Raw genomic sequence first — 17,204 nt, forward strand, 5'->3', positions numbered from 1 at the left:
AATAAGTTCCAATCTGAGTCTTATCTGTAAATACCTGCTGTGTCTGGTTGGAGGATTTCACTTTATCTCTAACTTGAGATTTGCCACTATCCTGTGGAAATTTATCACTATCAGACTGTAATTTGCCACTATTTGGCATCCTATCAAGAAATTCAAGGTGGTCGGCAAGACCTGTGCTGATTTGATCAACCGTAAAATATTTAGTCTGAAATTTCTGAAAAATGAACATCTCTGGCCTCTGCCTCTGTAGGCAACTTGCTCTGTAACAGAACAGCAATAAGCCAATGGGAAGACTGTAAATCAGTAACATAGTGTTGAAGAGTCTTCATAATTCTTTCAAAATCTAGCTTAAACTGCTCCAATTCCTTAGCAGTATTCTTAGGCTTAACCATATTGAACAACTGAAGCACTAATGTTTGTTTTACTTTCTCTGGGTTAGCAAATCTATCTTGCAAAGCTGCAATAGCATCATCATAGTCTTGGTCTGTGACCTGAAATCCTGAGACAACTAACAATGCTTTACCTTTCAAACAGGACTTAAGGTGTGTCATTTTCAATACCTTGTCCATATCCTTACGATCATGAACTAATGAACGGAAACTGTCCCACCAAGTTTGCCATTCTTCTACCCTTCCATCAAAGCTGTTAATCTTTACTTCAGGTAAACGTACCCTGGCACTCTGTTTTCTTGGAACAGGATTGGAAATTCCAGGAACTGCACTCTGTAGTTGATCTAAAACATCTAATAATTTATTGGTCTCACAGGGCTGGCACGAAAGAATCGTTTTTGTTTATACTTTTTATTTATATTCAGTCAATTAAACAACAGAGAGAGAGAGAGACTCGTTTTTAATTTTTCATTTAAGAAAGTTTACCTGTTGCAGTTTGACAAAGCTGTCAGTGTGTGCCATTGTATGTTAGGTTTTTGTATATGTTTTAGTCGTTTCGCTTTTGCGAAAGACTGTTTGTTTTTCCTTACGACTGTCATTCGTAAGTATTTCTGGTTCCTTCTTTCTCCTATGTGATATCTTAGTAGAGTGGTTCTTCTTAAATTAAAGGAGATGATTCAAACGGATAAGTTGAAAATAGCACAACAACTTTATTCTGTAACTCCATAACAAGAGAGACAGTTCGGTCGTGAGACCGTTTCGTTTGATCGATAGAAATGAACTGCTACATTAGAGCATCACGTCAATAGCGAAACATTAGCTATCTCAGCGATTCACATAAAAACATACGTAGTCCGCCGGCTCGGAAGTTACAAGTTTCCAGCGTAGGTTAACAGGTCAACCACTTCCCATGGAAGGTGTTTGTGATAGGTTGACAATATACAACATGATGACATTCCTAACCAAACCTAAACCAGGCTACTGCAGACATCGCATAGCGTAATCTAGATCTGCCTTGGTCACGTAGGACCCTCCTAATGCCAATGACCTCAGGTCATGGGTTTTTATTTACAGATTATGTAATTCTAAAATGTATTTATTACATTAGGCTCGGACAGCTACCATTCAAGCCTTGAATAACAAAAGTTACTTTAAACATGGTTTCTTAGGAGCGTGCTCGTAACATATGTTTAGATATAAACATAATAAGTGATTAAATGCATAAAAAAGGTTCTGTTACATACCCTTTTGGACATATTCATAAACAAAGATAAATGCATGGAAAATCTAGATCCATGTTTGGTAATAATAATGATTAGGTACCCAAAAATAATCAAAAGGTAAAAATCAAAAGGTTAACATGTATACATGATTATTATGATAATAGGTAACCTGATTAAGAATAGTGGTTACTGGTAGATTATGGTAATAGGTAACCTGATTAAGAATAGCGGTTACTGATAGATTACAAACATGATCATGGATAATTGTTAAAGAGTACTTGTCACTCTTTGTAATAGTAAATATAATGGTACAATTGTATAATAGTATAATTGTGCACAGATTAATATATAGGGCTGGTATATTTTATTAGGTGCCCAAAAAATACCTTTAGGAGTATATACAATTGTATAATAGTATAATTGTGCACAGATTAATATATAGGGCTATAATATTTTATTAGGTGCCCAGGAGATACTTTAACTGTTCAAATGCAAAGGCGTGAGTCTTTCTTGTCCTACATTTTGCCAGCATACAGACCGCTTTTCACACACAACACAATTCCAGACAATTTTCCTAGGCACCAAATGAAATGGCCAGTTTCAAGCGGCCCTGAACGCAAACGCCTTGAGTGTAACGGGTACGTCATCTGGACGGGACAATACGTTTCCTTGGAGATCCTTCTGTGTACGCCTCAGCCTACGCCAAGCAAAGATGTTGACGGCGATAACCAATATGGCCGTCACGCTGAACACGGCCAGCAGAACGTAGTAACGAAGATTTTCTCCACCTGCATAAGTCGGTGATGCGTGGTTCATCTCAGCCAGTTGCGTCAAACGATGAGCCACCCGCGCGTTGTATGGGAGAGGTAGTGATGGGATAATTGTAGACGCCCAGGTATAGTTCGCAAAATACGCCTTCTCACGTATTATCGTGTTGACCCCTCTGACGGTGTAGTTTGTAGATGTCCCCGTACAACCATCAGCTGCTACAAAGATTGGGGAATGGGCGGTGGTCCCATCTGGGCATTCGACTTTAAAACCGTCTTTGTCGTATCGGATCCAGGAGCCATTATTCATTCTGTAATTGAACTTATTACTGTAAAAGGGATAAAGTTTCTTCAGACAACCTTCGCGTGTATGAGAGAGAGAGCCGTTTAGCACTATGCCTAACTCACATGAATCCGTTGATATAGGATAGAATTCAAAGAGTCAGCTGTACAAATTTTATTATTCATGGCTTCTGAACAGTGAGTGAGTTTATCTAAGTCTTTAATGACTGTAAATGATTTCCTATCAGAAGAAATCAGAACATGCCCCGTCAAATTGGATATTACTGGACTTGAGTTATTCGTCATGAAAGTAGGAAACGGTGCTATTTTATATGATTGCCAAAAGGTATGGTGATCATAATCCTATAATTTTCAACGCTGACTGATATTAGGCTATAATAGAACTCTACTTTATGGGCGTCTAATAAAGGAATATAACCTAGTTTCTCCCGTCCGTTCTCCAAAGTTAACGTCAGATCTTTAATAGGCATGAGGTGTGGAGATAACACACCCTTTGTCGCTAACGTAATAGCTTCTACATAGTCTTTTGATTTCTCAATAAAATGTGATATTTTCACACGGATATGATCTATTTTCGAACTATAGTAAGCTAACGTAGCCAGCAAATGTTGAACTTCCATAATCTGATCGATATTATTTGAATGTTCGTTTACCAAACTCATTATTTGATTGATTGAGGATAACTGGCTGTGAAGTTCAGACAAAGCTAATTCGGTTTTGTGTTGCAAAAACTCAATTCTTTTATTTTGATTATTTATCTTAAGGCGATTTGAAATTCCTAAGCCTAGACTCGCAACAGATCCCAAGATGTTTAGTCCAGCCAGAATAAGCGGGTTGCGGCGTTCAAGATTATTGTGCCGCACAGACCACATCAGCAAGTCACGAGCAAGTTCCTCTGCCTCAGCGGTTTTATTTTGTATGTCATAAGACAACATTTCCGCGACGCTTAGGGTTTGAGCTAGCGAAATCTCTGAGTTAGCATGAAAATTACGTTGGTGCATTTCCTTAAGCAAAATGGCAAACCTCATCAGGTCATTCTTTAAGTTAAGGACGTCATCTTCAGGCAAAAATATGGCCTGCATATCCACTTCTATGACTATATTACTCGACACCATACAAATGTCTTCTGTTCTCTCGATAATCGAGCCATGATTAAATTCTATTTCTTTCGTCTTAGCGCTCTTTCCATACAACAAAGATGTCTGAACACACAATATCACTCCTAACAATAACAGATTCATTTTTGAAAACCTGCAATGAGTAAAATATATGTAATAACTCGTGTAAAAGAATATGTTTACATACAAATATGATTGATATATATATACATAAATTATTATACAAGTTTCATAAATACAACCGTTTTTTTCCCTCACTCCATCTACCTTTCTTTAGATTCTGATATGTGCCAATGGAACTATTCTCACATCAGTGGGTTTGGATACATTTTGAACCCTAAATCTATTGGCCGTTAATGTTTCTAAAATGTTAAACGGGCCTTCAAACTTAGGTGTCAGTTTATAATTTAAACCTTTACATACGTATACTTGTATGTATACCTGATCGCCCACGGCATATATATGTTCTAGTTGGCTTAGCTATTTTATCATGATTTCTTTTCATTATAATTTGTGCTTCTTCTAGATTCTTACGAAGTATATTATATCGACTTATGCTTGCATCCATAACATCCTTTAGAGGATTTGATAAATTAATTGTAGGCGTTAATACATGGAAAGGTGTTCTAGCTGGGATACCGTACAGTGCCTCGTGCGGTGTCATTTTAATAGATACATGATACGAGTGATTAAGTGTGCTTAGTACCGCAGGTATGGCAATGTCCCAGTTAGGGTCTGCCCCCCCTAAGGTGACCCTTAAAATGTTTAAAACCTTACGATTTGCCCTTTCCACTAGCCCATTAGACTCTGGGTGATAGATCATGGTATTGATTTTCTTTATGCAAAGGAATTCGCACAAGGAGTTAAGGAAATGATTATTGAACTCCCCGCCCGAGTCTGATATAATGGTGTGTGGAATTCCATGTTTACAAATGTAGCACTCGTAAAACTTTCTAGCGCACTCGACTGCGGTTTTTGTTTTAAGCGCTATCAGTTCTGTATATCGAGTCAAAGCATCTATGATTACTAGGAAGTGCTTATTTCCTCTGTCTGACTCGTAAAATCCTGATAATAAATCTAAGTGTACTCTTTCAAAGGGTTGATTTGGCACGGGGTAAGCCCCTAGGCTGACAGGTGTCTTCGTGTGCCCTTTGTATTCTTGACAAGTGCGACAATTTGCTATGTGCTTTTTTATATCTGTAAGCATCGTATGCCAATAAAATAAAGATTTGGCTTTCTGTGACATTAGGGAATAACCCGGGTGTCCATGCAGTGGATTTTCATGCAACCATTTTAAGACAGTGGGTATGAGTGAGATAGGTACCACCACCTGGTTATTATTCAACTGTGGTGTGTTGCGGGTTTTCCTCGTCACGGATCTACACAGGATATTATCTTTGATTATATAATTCTGCTGCTTATACTTTATATATTCCTTTTCCTTCGGATTTCCGTTTAATGCAATTATGATTTTTTCTATTTGCGGATCTTTTCTTTGTTCCGTCTGTAATAGTTCAGCACTCCAGCCCAGATCTTCCTGCTTCGATATAGTTTTAACAATGGGCGTGGAGGTTGAGATATCTATTAATTCAGCTAATGGCTCGGTACAAGATGAAGAGGGGTTGCGTGATAATGCGTCAGCAATGATATTTGCTTTCCCAGGTAAATACCCGATCCTCGCGCCAAAGTCCTGGATGATCATGTGCCACCGAGTTCGCTTAGGGCTGTGACTAAAGCCTTTAAAGAAGTCGGTTAGGGGCTTATGATCAGTGAGAACCTTGAGGGGATAACCGTATATTATAAATTTAAAATGCACGAGTGAATTAACAATAGCGAGCCCTTCCTTGTCTATTACTGCATATTTACTTTTGGAAGGTCTCAGTTTACGTGAATAAAAAGCTATAGGGAAAAACTGTTTATCATATTGTTGAAGCAATACCCCACCTACTCCTAGGTCTGAGGCGTCTGTTGCTATAAAGAATTCCTTACTGAAGTCAGGAAATTTCAAGATAGGAGAACTACACAGTTCATCTTTCAATTTATCGAACGCCTGTTGATGATTTTCAGACCATATGAAATCTACGCCCTTTTTTATAAGATCGGTTAGGGGAGCGGCTATGATGGAGTAGTTCCTAATGAACCTCCGATAATATCCGCTACAGCCTAAAAATTGCTGTATTCCCTTGACGTTAATAGGTATCGGAAAGTTACGGATAGCCGATACCTTATTATGGACTACTTTAAGACCTTCACTAGACACCGTGAAACCTAAATAGACTAGTTCTGTTTTTAAAAATTCACACTTACTTATCTTTACCCTTAGGTTATGCTGCCTTAGTCTTTGTAGCACTAACTCTAATTTACGTAGATGTTCTTCTAAGGTATTAGAAAAGATTACTAGGTCGTCCATATAGGATATTTTATTCCTAACAAGTCTCCAAACACAATGTTTATCATTCTAGTAAAAGTTATAGGAGCACAACGTAAACCAAAAGGCATACGCAAAAATTCATAATGTCCCCTGGCTGTGCTCAAGGCAGTGTATGGGATACTCTCTTCTTCCAACGGAATCTGATGGAAGCCCTTTAGTAGGTCCAAGCTGGTAAAATATTTGTTCTGACCTAGTAGAGATAGAATATCGTCAGTACATGGTACTGGGAATCGGTCAGGGATTGTTTCCTCATTTAAGCGACGAAAATCGACGGCATATCCGCCAAGTTCGATCTTTTTTCGGTACTACTATTAACGGAAAATTATAAGGGCTGTTTGATTTCCTAATGACTCCTTCTTTTAGCATTTTACCACTCTTCCTCAGTTATCTCATTCTGAAATTTCATAGGAAGTGGTACGAAGGTACATAGATTACTTTCTGTTTGTCCTTTAGCCTTATTTGATGCTCGATGACATCCGTTTTTCCTAAGGTTCCATCCGTAGTGGAAAAAACATCATGATATTCAGTTAAAAGATTAAAAAATTTCTGCTGAATTTCTTCTTCTTGAATGTCCTTATTGATTTTGTTCTTTATAGATTGCAAAAGGGATTCATCCGCAACTGATTGAGCGTGATTGATCTCAGCTACTGTAAGAATGCGATGTTTTATAAACTTCACATCCAAGATATGTTGATTTTTGTGGATTACTAAAGTGGTATTCAAATGATTACAGACTTCATGTTACATTGTTGTTGTGAGCCGACTGTATAAATGGCTTGTGTGACGGATAATCCGTGTGTTTTCAGAGTGTCGGAAAGGATTAACATTTCAGATCCTGGCAAGGTTTTCTTTACACGCACTAATATGTTCGAAGTTACGTTCGGCTCGAGAGTTTGCATGCAAGCTGATATTACGGGCAAGCGAGAATTCTGTTGGGTCGCCTGTATTATTTTTTGGTTCATGAGACAAGTGATTGGTTCTTCGATATAAGTGACTACTCTGTCTGTCTCCTTATTATCTAAAACTGATTTTAGGGTATTAGAAGACTTATAGAATTTTCCTTTGATATACACGCCGTGTTTTGCAGGTGCTAAGGTAATATTTTGAGTGCCCATAGACGGGTATCCGCTAATTACTGAGGGATACATATTAATGTTTTGTACAACGATAAAGGTATCGGAAAACGTGCGCTTACCGACCTTGTACTGAACATGAGTTACTCCTACCACATTTAATTCATTATTTCCTATGCCCGAGAGTCTTATTCCGGACTTCTCTATAGGGAAGTTTGAAAAGAGTAAATGATGAGGTCCTTAAAATCCATGATATTACGTGGACTACCAGAATCAAAGAACTAAGTAAATGACTTATGGTCCAAATTTACTGCATGTAAGGTTGGTCGTAATTCGTCTTGACTAATAATTGCATGAATTTGTTGCAAATCTACGGGAACCTGCACAGATTTTTTGGATTCGGCCGTGTTTCATAGGAAAATTGATTGCCTCACAATGATCTGATAAATGATTAAACTGATTATTTGATACAAAAGATGTTGATATTGATGACCCTCAAATTCGTCCTCTCCTCCCCCCCCTCCGCCCCTTTGGAGCGAAACATACGTGGTATTTGCTTTGTTCAGCACTCCTTGAAAATTCGCTTGACCTTGCAAGTTCTGGCTAGACGGCCCAGGAACAGAGGTATACCTGAAGCACGATTTGTTTGTTTTGCTGTTGAGCAGCATTTCCGTTTGCTTGTTTCTTTTTATAGTACTGAGGACCTTCCTTTTTGTTTACATAGGCAACTGTTTGCGTGTTATTAGGATTCTGCCATTGATTCCGCGAGTAGCAACGATTATATGAATGTGTGGTACTGTTATGAATTGAACAAAAACGCGTCCGACAGTCTGACGTTACGTGACCTGGCCTATTGCAATTGTAACAAGTCATCCCTGCTGTTTGATTATGATTAAGTTCGTCTACTTGTTGTGGCTTATCCTCATTTTTTGCAAAAGCTTGAGTAAGCAGGGGATCAAAGTCAGTACATTTAGACATGTGTGCTTTTATCTGTTTATACACACCTAGTTCCGTACTGTCAGGCGTTAGCTTTTTAACACAATACCGCACCAAAGCTACAGGCAACATGACTGCCATACAGATTTAATATATCAAGTGTATGAAAACATTCACTGCAATATTGGATCTTGTAACCCACGTGGAGTTACGTAAGTTTTCCTGATGTTCATTTAACCGGTCGGCAATTACTGCCTCCCATTCTACAACACTAGGCTGAGCCATAGAAGCTTGTTTACGCGTAGAACTCGAAGAACCCATAACGATATTTACCTCCAGGACCTTGAACAGGAAAAATTAGTGTCCTGAACCAAGTTAGTTTTACTTCCGGATTTTTGGTTTTATAGGTGTTCCTCTTGTATGCGTGTTTTTTCCGACTGATACGATTCCTAACTGTTTCACTAGCACTGTACAGATACGAACGTCCACTGCGCAAACGCATATTCAATATAAAATAAAAATGTGTTGCAAATAATAGGAAAAACCCACAAAAAGGATCATATAAGTACAGATAATTTGATAAAGATATTATATGGAGAATTCCTGCAAGAAAACGATTAGCAACAACGAGAAAAAAAAAAAGTCTGCGGGCGAGAACTCGTAGTTGAAGATTGATTCCTGTAATGAATGAAGATTAAGACTATATAACTCACCCCCAGAATACTGGACGATCGACTCCTGATGAACAACACTTCACTGAGAAAAAACCTGAATAGATAAAATTGTACTTAGCTCTGGGTTATATGTTGAAGGATTGTTGACATGGGACGACGTCAGTTTCCTGTCATCTTCGCGTCGTAAGTCGTGATGACGTCAATGTCTCTTCTCTTTCTCGCGTTGCATGAAGAAGTCCAAGATTGATGACGTCACAGCCTCCTTCCTCGCGTTGCTTCCTCTTGGCCTACTCTTTGCGTCCTTGCTAGTGATCGCGCGTTGTTTTCTTTATGTGTTTTCTTCTTTCTGTTGATGTTCGATGCTGCTCTCGTCCGGTGTTGATTCTCGGAGATATGTGACAACAGTCACTCAATCGTCGATGTTGATGCTTGTATTCTTCTCGATGAAGGACATATCTTCGTCTTCATAAAATGTTGCGTTGATTGAAGATCCCGTTTCCTCTGTTTAGTATTGATTTATAGGTGGAAGTTGGTGATTGCAGTTCTTCGGTCGGCTGATATGGGTCTTGTTAATCTTATTCTTCGTCAATAGCTGCCACTAAATTTTAGTCGTTTCGCTTTTGCGAAAGACTGTTTGTTTTTCCTTACGACTGTCATTCGTAAGTATTTCTGGTTCCTTCTTTCTTCTATGTGATATCTTAGTAGAGTGGTTCTTCTTAAATTAAAGGAGATGATTCAAACGGATAAGTTGAAAATAGTACAACAACTTTATTCTGTAACTCCATAACAAGAGAGACAGTTCGGTCGTGAGACCGTTTCGTTTGATCGATAGAAATGAACTGCTACATTAGAGCATCACGTCGATAGCGAAACATTAGCTATCTCAGCGATTCACATAAAAACATACGTAGTCCGCCGGCTCGGAAGTTACAAGTTTCCGGCGTAGGTTAACAGGTCAACCGCTTCCCATGGAAGGTGTTTGTGAAAGGTTGACAATATACAACATGATGACATTTCTAAACAAACCTAAACCAGGCTACTGCAGACATCGCATAGCGTAATCTAGATCTGCCTTGGTCACGTAGGACCCTCCTAATGCCAATGACCTCAGGTCATGGGTTTTTATTTACAGATTATGTAATTCTAAAATGTATTTATTACATATGTATTATTACTTCCATCGGAGTTTCTCATGTATAAACAGTACAGTACCTGTTAATACTTAGAAGATTCAGATTGAGCATGATTCTTCTCAAGTGCATCAAACTCCTCATCATTCAAAGAATCTCTTTCGGATATATATTGATCCCATACCTCCAAATATTTGTTCCAACGCTTTTGTAACGTTTCCACATTGGATTTTACAGTCATCAAAGTTGGACTAGCTACACCAATAGCTGCTGTAGCATTATGTAGCGCTCTAGTAACAGCTCCCTTGAACCCATTAAGCGAGCGATCAGTAATCTTGAAATTTGCCTTGATACAATTTAACGAAATATGATTCACTAGCAAATTGTAACTGCAATATGGATCATAAATTTCAGATACTTGTTAGCAACAGCAAATTGCTAGCTGTAAAATAGTCAAATCAGTAGGCAAACCAAAAGGCTAAACAAGCCAAACCAAAAGGCTAACAAAGCCAACAGCAAAGGTGACCATAAAGTCAAAATGGGCTAAAAGCCAAATACAAAGGCTGTTACAAATAACCAAAACCTTAGGATAGCAAAGCCAACAGCAAGACTGACCATACAGTCAAAATGGGCTAAAAGCCAAATACAAAGGCTATTACAAATAGCCAAAAACCTGAGGCTAGCAAAGCCAACAGCAAAAGACTGACCATACAGTCAAAATGGGCTAAAAGCCAAATCCAAAGGCTGTTACAAATAGCCAAAAACCTGAGGCTAGCAAAGCCAACAGCAAAAGACTGACCATACAGTCAAAATGGGCTAAAAGCCAAATCCAAAGGCTGTTACAAATAGCCAAAAACCTTAGGCTAGCAAAGCAACAGCAAAAGACTGACCATACAGTCAAAATGGGCTAAAAGCCAAATCCAAAGGCTGTTACAAATAGCCAAAAACCTTAGGCTAGCAAAGCCAACAGCAAAAGACTGACCATACAGTCAAAATGGGCTAAAAGCCAAATCAAAAGGCTGTTACAAATAACCAAAAACCTTAGGCTAGCAAAGCCAACAGCAAAAGACTGACCATACAGTCAAAATGGGCTAAAAGCCAAATACAAAGGCTGTTACAAATAGCCAAAAACCTCAGGCTAGCAAAGCCAACAGCAAAAGACTGACCATACAGTCAAAATGGGCTTAAAGCCAAATTCAAAGATTGTTACAAATAGCCAAAACCTTGGGCTAGCAAAGGCAACAGCAAAAGACTGACCATACAGTCAAAATGGGCTAAAAGCCAAATCCAAAGGCTGTTACAAATAGCCAAAACCTTGGGCTAGCCTAGGCAAATCCACAAATAAATGTGCAGCTGACAACAGTGTTCAAATAAGGTTAAGCTCAAACTCACTAGGCTACCCAAAAATAAACTGTAATACACAAATACACTAACTTGGAAATAAATGTTAACAAATTCCAAAATGGTTACCTAATACCTAATACCCAAATTCTCAAAATTTTGTCTTCTCAATACAACCCAGAAAACAAATAAATATGCCTTACAGTAATAATGTAACAAATTTCTTTGCAATTTGCGTGAATATAATGAGCAGGCTATATGTCAAATTATTAGGTAGGTTTAAAAACTGGAGATAAATATACTAAAGAGTAAAATCGGGCTAACTTCCAAGTTACTGAAAGGTTATGCTAGGTAAACACAAGTTACGACCAAATCCAAACAATAGCGAAATCATAGCCTAGCCTATATGAATGTAAACAAGGTTGGGCTCTGCCGTAACGATAATAACCGGCGAATGGTTTATGCAAACGAAAACCAAGAACTGGGAAAGGTTAGGCTAGGACGATCGCAGATCCGGTTTGAAAGGACCAGAAAAAATTATTACTGTGGTGAAATTATATCCTCCGATTGCTCAACATGGTCCACAGCACATAATTTTCTTTAAGAAGGCAACAACGGTAGGAATTTTAGGCAATGGAATTTCATTACAAACCGGAAATCAACTTGTGTTTACCTTAAAAATGACATTTTAATGATAAAATAAGGTTTCACATATACTTACCAAACAATTACATTAGCTGTACGCTTTCTTACCTGGCAGTCGAAAATTCAAATTCCTGGCGGCGGTAGCAGCGCTGCCATTGTTCGTGTAGGTGATACAGATCCCGCTAACTTTCAGGAATACCTGGTACTGCTGAGCTTTTAGACTTCAATTCGTGGAGCCGCAACGTCCATCTGTGGGGAGGAGGGAGGGCTCTGATTATGTAACTGTTTGGTAAGTATACGTGAAACCTTATTTTATCATTAGAATATCATTTTCACATAAGTGACTTACCAAACAATTACATTAGCTGACTCTACATTACCCGGAAGGCGGGTATATGGACAGCTTTCTGAATGAAAATAACAGTCATGTGCTCACATTATATATAATGTCTGCAGTACCTTACCTTGTGAGAGAGCAGCTACAGGTAGATACTGCCTGTGGTCGGCGCTCTCATCACATGTAGGAGACGTGGCAGTAAAGGCCAGGGTCGTCCCTACTAATGGGATTTTTTGCAATCATGGAAGTTCACCGATGATTGACAAAAAACAACAATAATTTGCCCTTGCCCTGGGCGAAAAGACCAGATAAAAAACCATACAAAAAACCATCATCTACACTAAAAACCATATGGTACCCTTAACCAGATATAAGGACTGGTAGGTACTTCAGGTACATGTACCCCCAGGCTTCCCACAAACTCAAAAAACCTCAAATTCAAGGCGAGGAGATAGTAGAGGGGAAAAAACCGAGTCCCCCTATGCTTCCTCTCCCAACACCATTCCCGCTACTGACAACGGTCCCAATTTAAAGCAGTTTTCGTAAGTAGTTTCCACCTCCTTCAAATAATGCAATGCAAACACCGATTTCGACCTCCAGAATGTAGTTTGCATAATGGAGGATAGAGACATATTCTGTCTGAAAGCCAATGACATTACTACTGCACGAATCTCATGCATCTTCACTTTCAGCACCCTAAGAGCATGTTCCTGAGTTTGGGCATGCGCTTCTCGGATCAAACTCCTCAGGAAAAAGGACATTGCATTCTTTGAAAGAGGCCGAGACGGGTCTTTCACCGAGCACCAGAGTTGGCTCTCCTCTCCTCTCACAGTTTCTGTCCTAGTCAGGTAGTGTCTGATGGCTCTGACTGGGCACAATGTACGTTCCTCATCTTCTGACCCGACTAAGTCCGTTAGGTTCTTTATCTTGAAAGAACGGGGTCAAGAATTCGAAGGATCCTCATTTTTAGCAAGAAAGTCTGTTACATAGGAGCAAACTGCATTGCCCTGGGCGAAACCCACTTCCTTACTCATCGCCTGCAACTCGCTTACCCTTCCCACTGTGGCTAAGGCAACTAGGAATAGTGTCTTCCTAGTTACATCCCTCAAGGTTGCAGAATTCAACAGTTCGAATAGGGGCCCGTTGAGCCACCTTAAAACTACATCCAAGTTCCATTGCACTTCAGGCTTGAAAGTCTTGAGGAACTAAAGGATCTGATCAGGTCACTGATGTCCTGATTTGACTAAATGTCGAGGCCTCTATGCTTGAAAACCGAAGAAAGCATGGCCCTATATCCTTCAATAGTTGCAGTGGCCAACTTCTTGGTGTCCCTCAGAAATAACAAAAATTTTGCAATTTCTGTTATAGATGTCTCAGAAGAAGAGATGCTATGTCGTCTGCACCATGACCTAAAAACTCTCCACTTGGACTGGTAGAGCTTGGCAGAAGAGCTTCTTCTGCAGCTAGCAATAGCCTCTGACGCCCTTCACGAAAACCCTTTTACCCTGACCAGGTTCCTGACAGTCTGAATCCTGTCAGGGCCAAAGCGTACAACCCTTGGTAATATCGGTCAAAATGGGCTTGTCTGAAAAGCGATGAATTTTGTGGAAGTAGTCTGGGAAAATCCACCAGCAGATTGAGAAGGTCCGGGAACCACTCTTTCCTGGGCCAGAATGGCGCTACTAGGGTCATTGTCACATTCTGGTGTGATTGAAGCTTGTTTAAGACCTCTCTTATCATCCCAAAGGGAGGAAAAGTGTAAATATCCAGTCCTGTCCAATCTAGCAGCATCACATCTGTTCTGCACGCTAGTGGTTCTGGAATCGGAGAACAGAAAATGGGAAGGCGATTGTTCCTCGATGTGGCAAACAGATCTATCGATGGTCTTCCCCAAAGCCTCCAGAGGTCCTGACACATCTCTCGTTCAGAGTCCATTCTGTTGGTAACACCTGATTTACCCGACTCAGTTCGTCTGCAAGTACGTTCATTCTCCCTTGTACGAATCTTGGAAAAAGGGTGATCCTCTTCTCTTTTCGTCCAGGTGAGGAGATCTTCGGCTATCTTGTTGAGAGAGAACGAGTGGGTCCCTCCCTGCTTCCGTACATATGACAACGCTGTGGTGTTGTCCGAGTAGATCGCTACGTTTCTTCCGGTGACTAAGTGGTCGAACGCTTGTAGCCCTAAGAGGATGGCCTTCAATTCCTTCCCATTGATGTGCAAGGTCTTTTCTCATTCTGTCCACAGACCTGACACTCTTGTCTCCTAGGAGGGCTCGCCATCTGCTGTCTGAGGCATCTGAGAAGAACTGCAGGTCGGGGTTCGACACGACTAGGGAGATTCCTACTTGTAATCTTTTCCTCGAATGCCACCGACGAAGATCCATTTTTATCTCTTCCATCAGGGGGAAAACTAGTGAGTCCCTGTGTCTTCCGAGACCAATTTGCTTTCAGGAAGAACTGAAGCGGCCTCATGTGTAGGCGTCCTAACCTGACAAAACTCTCCACTGAAGCCAGGGTCCCGAGTAGGCTCATCCATTCGAGCGCTGAGCAGGACAGGCGAACCAGAAATTGCTGGACTGTCGACAGGCAGGACTATCCTCTTCGGGGAGAGAAAAACCCGAAAAGCTAGAGTCTAGTATCATCCCTAAATAGAGAATCCTCTGAGTTAGAATCAATTGGGACTTCTCCGTGTTTACTATGATACCCAATTGTTGTGTCAAAGTAAGTGTCTTCTCCAAGTCCTTCACACACTGATGCCTGGATCTGGCTCTCAGGAGCCAGTCGTCTAAGTAAAAAGCTGTGTTGATCCCCATCAAATGCAGCCACTTTCCCAGAGGAGCGAGAATCTGAGTAAATACTTGAGGGGCGGTTGACAGACCGAAGCAGAGGGCTCTGAACTGGAAGACTCTCTTCTTGAAGACGAATCTCAGGAACTTCCTGGAGTCCTGATGGATGGGGACATGGAAGTATGCATCCTTCATGTCGAGAGATACCATCCAGTCGCCCGGTTGGATGGCTGACATTACCGATCGACTGGTTTCCATTCGGAATTTCGTCTTCCGGACGAAGAGGTTCAGAGCACTTACGTCCAACACAGGTCTCCATCCCCCTGATGCCTTGGGGACTACGAAGAGCCTGTTGTAAAACCCTGGGGAGTTCGTGTCTGTTACTTCCTCTGTGGCCTCTTTGTTGATGAGCTCTTCTACTTCTTTGGCTAAAGCCAAAGCTCTTGTTGATCCTGTCGAGTATGCTGTCAAACAGACAGGTGTATTGTACAGAGGTGGATCCTGCGTAAAAGGGATCACATATCCCTCTCGAAGCACCTGAATTACCCACTGTTCTGCTCCTCTTCGACTCCATTCCTCCCAGTAGTCGTGGAGTCTTGCCCCCACGGGTGTGTGAAGGACCTTCCGATCATTTCTCTGTCTTAAAGGAAGGTTTCTTGGTAGACTTGGAGGTGGTTCGCAGATTTGTTCTTGGTCTCTGCTGCCACCTCGACTTATCTCCTCGAAAGGGATGTTTTTGTAGAGGAGAAGCTTTGGCTCCTGTCGCTGGAGGCTCTTTAGGTCTTCTCGCTGACTGAAAAAGATCATTGGTGGACTTTTTCTCGAGGTCCGACAGCACATGCTTATGCTGGGGTCACACATTCACGTATCACGACGGCGTATGCCCACGTATGTGGATCGTGGGCATCATCGCGGTGAAATGACCTTGAATAGCTGGTAAATAAGACACGGGCTAACGGACGTAAAGCCAGCACCGTAAATTGTGCCGCAAATGTACGCCCAAAGAAAGCAAGGTCGGACGTCTACCTGAAACTAACGCCAATATTGTAATGTTCTATGTACATCAACTTCACATCAAGACCACGCCCACCGTTGTGGTGCCGTAGGGTACAAAAGGGCGGGCCTGTGAACAGAGCTTGCCGTTCCGTAAACAATCATTGTAACAACTAGTCTCTTCGTTGTTTTCCTACAAATTTATCTATTTTAGTTTTATAGTAACTTTTTGATAGTAGCCATCTGTAATATATATAATATGTAATTAATGTAACATCACAAATAAATGAACATAGGATAAGTACTATATAAGACTAGCACTAGAATTTTCTTGCTTCGATTTTACCATTCAGACATACACTTAGACATATAAAACTGTTGACTATGGGCGATTTATATTTAAGCGATATAGAATAACATCTAATAACTTATCAAACATTCTTGGAAATAAATAGGAATTCTACCTATTCAAGATAATATTTTTTAGATGTATATAAGAATTCCTCTCAGATATTTACATTATTTGTTACACCATTATTGTAAGACTGCTATTCAGAAGAAATAAATATCTTCGACAAGGGAACGTTCTGTCCCTCGTCAATGGGGGTAGCTTCATGGAGTTTCCGTGTCGCTGTCATCAGTCAGAATCTCATCCAACTCCGACTCCTGTAGGTGGAAGTTGACATTTTCCCTGTCCTGAATGTCTGCAGGAGTGGCTGTAGGAGTCTTTTCCAGGCCGAAAGAAGGTCCTGCAAGATGTGACGTTGATGGTCCCTTCCTTGTTGTTTTAGGAGGTTCGGGATCTTGAAGGGCGCTGTGGAGAGCTTGAAGGAAACTGCTGGTCTTGGGAGACGGAAACAACAGCTGACCTAAGGGCGCCGACCTGACCTTTTATACCACGCTACAGCGTTGCCATGTTGTACAGGGTTGTAAATGTGTGAATCGGTTTTGCCGTAGGCTACAGCGCAATTAGGAGGCCCGCGTGCTTCGCCGCGGAAAGAAAACAACGATGGCGAACGATGCTGGTGACCCTAGCGCTTACCCCGCAGCAGTCACCAT

The 17,204-nt window shown here is 40.7% G+C and overlaps 2 protein-coding genes across 2 annotated transcripts; both read right to left on the minus strand.

Moving 5' to 3' along the window:
• Positions 1-200: 200 nt before the first annotated feature.
• On the minus strand, positions 201-911 carry LOC135224790 (uncharacterized). The gene is made up of 2 exons (XM_064264115.1): positions 876-911; positions 201-722 (listed from the first exon to the last, which is right to left on the minus strand). Exons 1-2 carry the CDS (start codon positions 909-911, stop codon positions 201-203), a joined length of 558 nt encoding a protein of 185 aa, XP_064120185.1.
• Positions 912-936: 25 nt separating this feature from the next.
• LOC135224509 (uncharacterized) lies at positions 937-12,345 on the minus strand. The gene is made up of 2 exons (XM_064263544.1): positions 12,139-12,345; positions 937-3,933 (listed from the first exon to the last, which is right to left on the minus strand). Exon 2 carries the CDS (start codon positions 3,921-3,923, stop codon positions 2,985-2,987), a length of 939 nt encoding a protein of 312 aa, XP_064119614.1. The 5' UTR covers positions 3,924-3,933; positions 12,139-12,345; the 3' UTR covers positions 937-2,984.
• Positions 12,346-17,204: the final 4,859 nt, after the last annotated feature.

This window comes from Macrobrachium nipponense, chromosome 12 (assembly GCF_015104395.2).
Source record: "Macrobrachium nipponense isolate FS-2020 chromosome 12, ASM1510439v2, whole genome shotgun sequence".
Lineage (NCBI taxonomy): Eukaryota > Metazoa > Arthropoda > Malacostraca > Decapoda > Palaemonidae > Macrobrachium > Macrobrachium nipponense.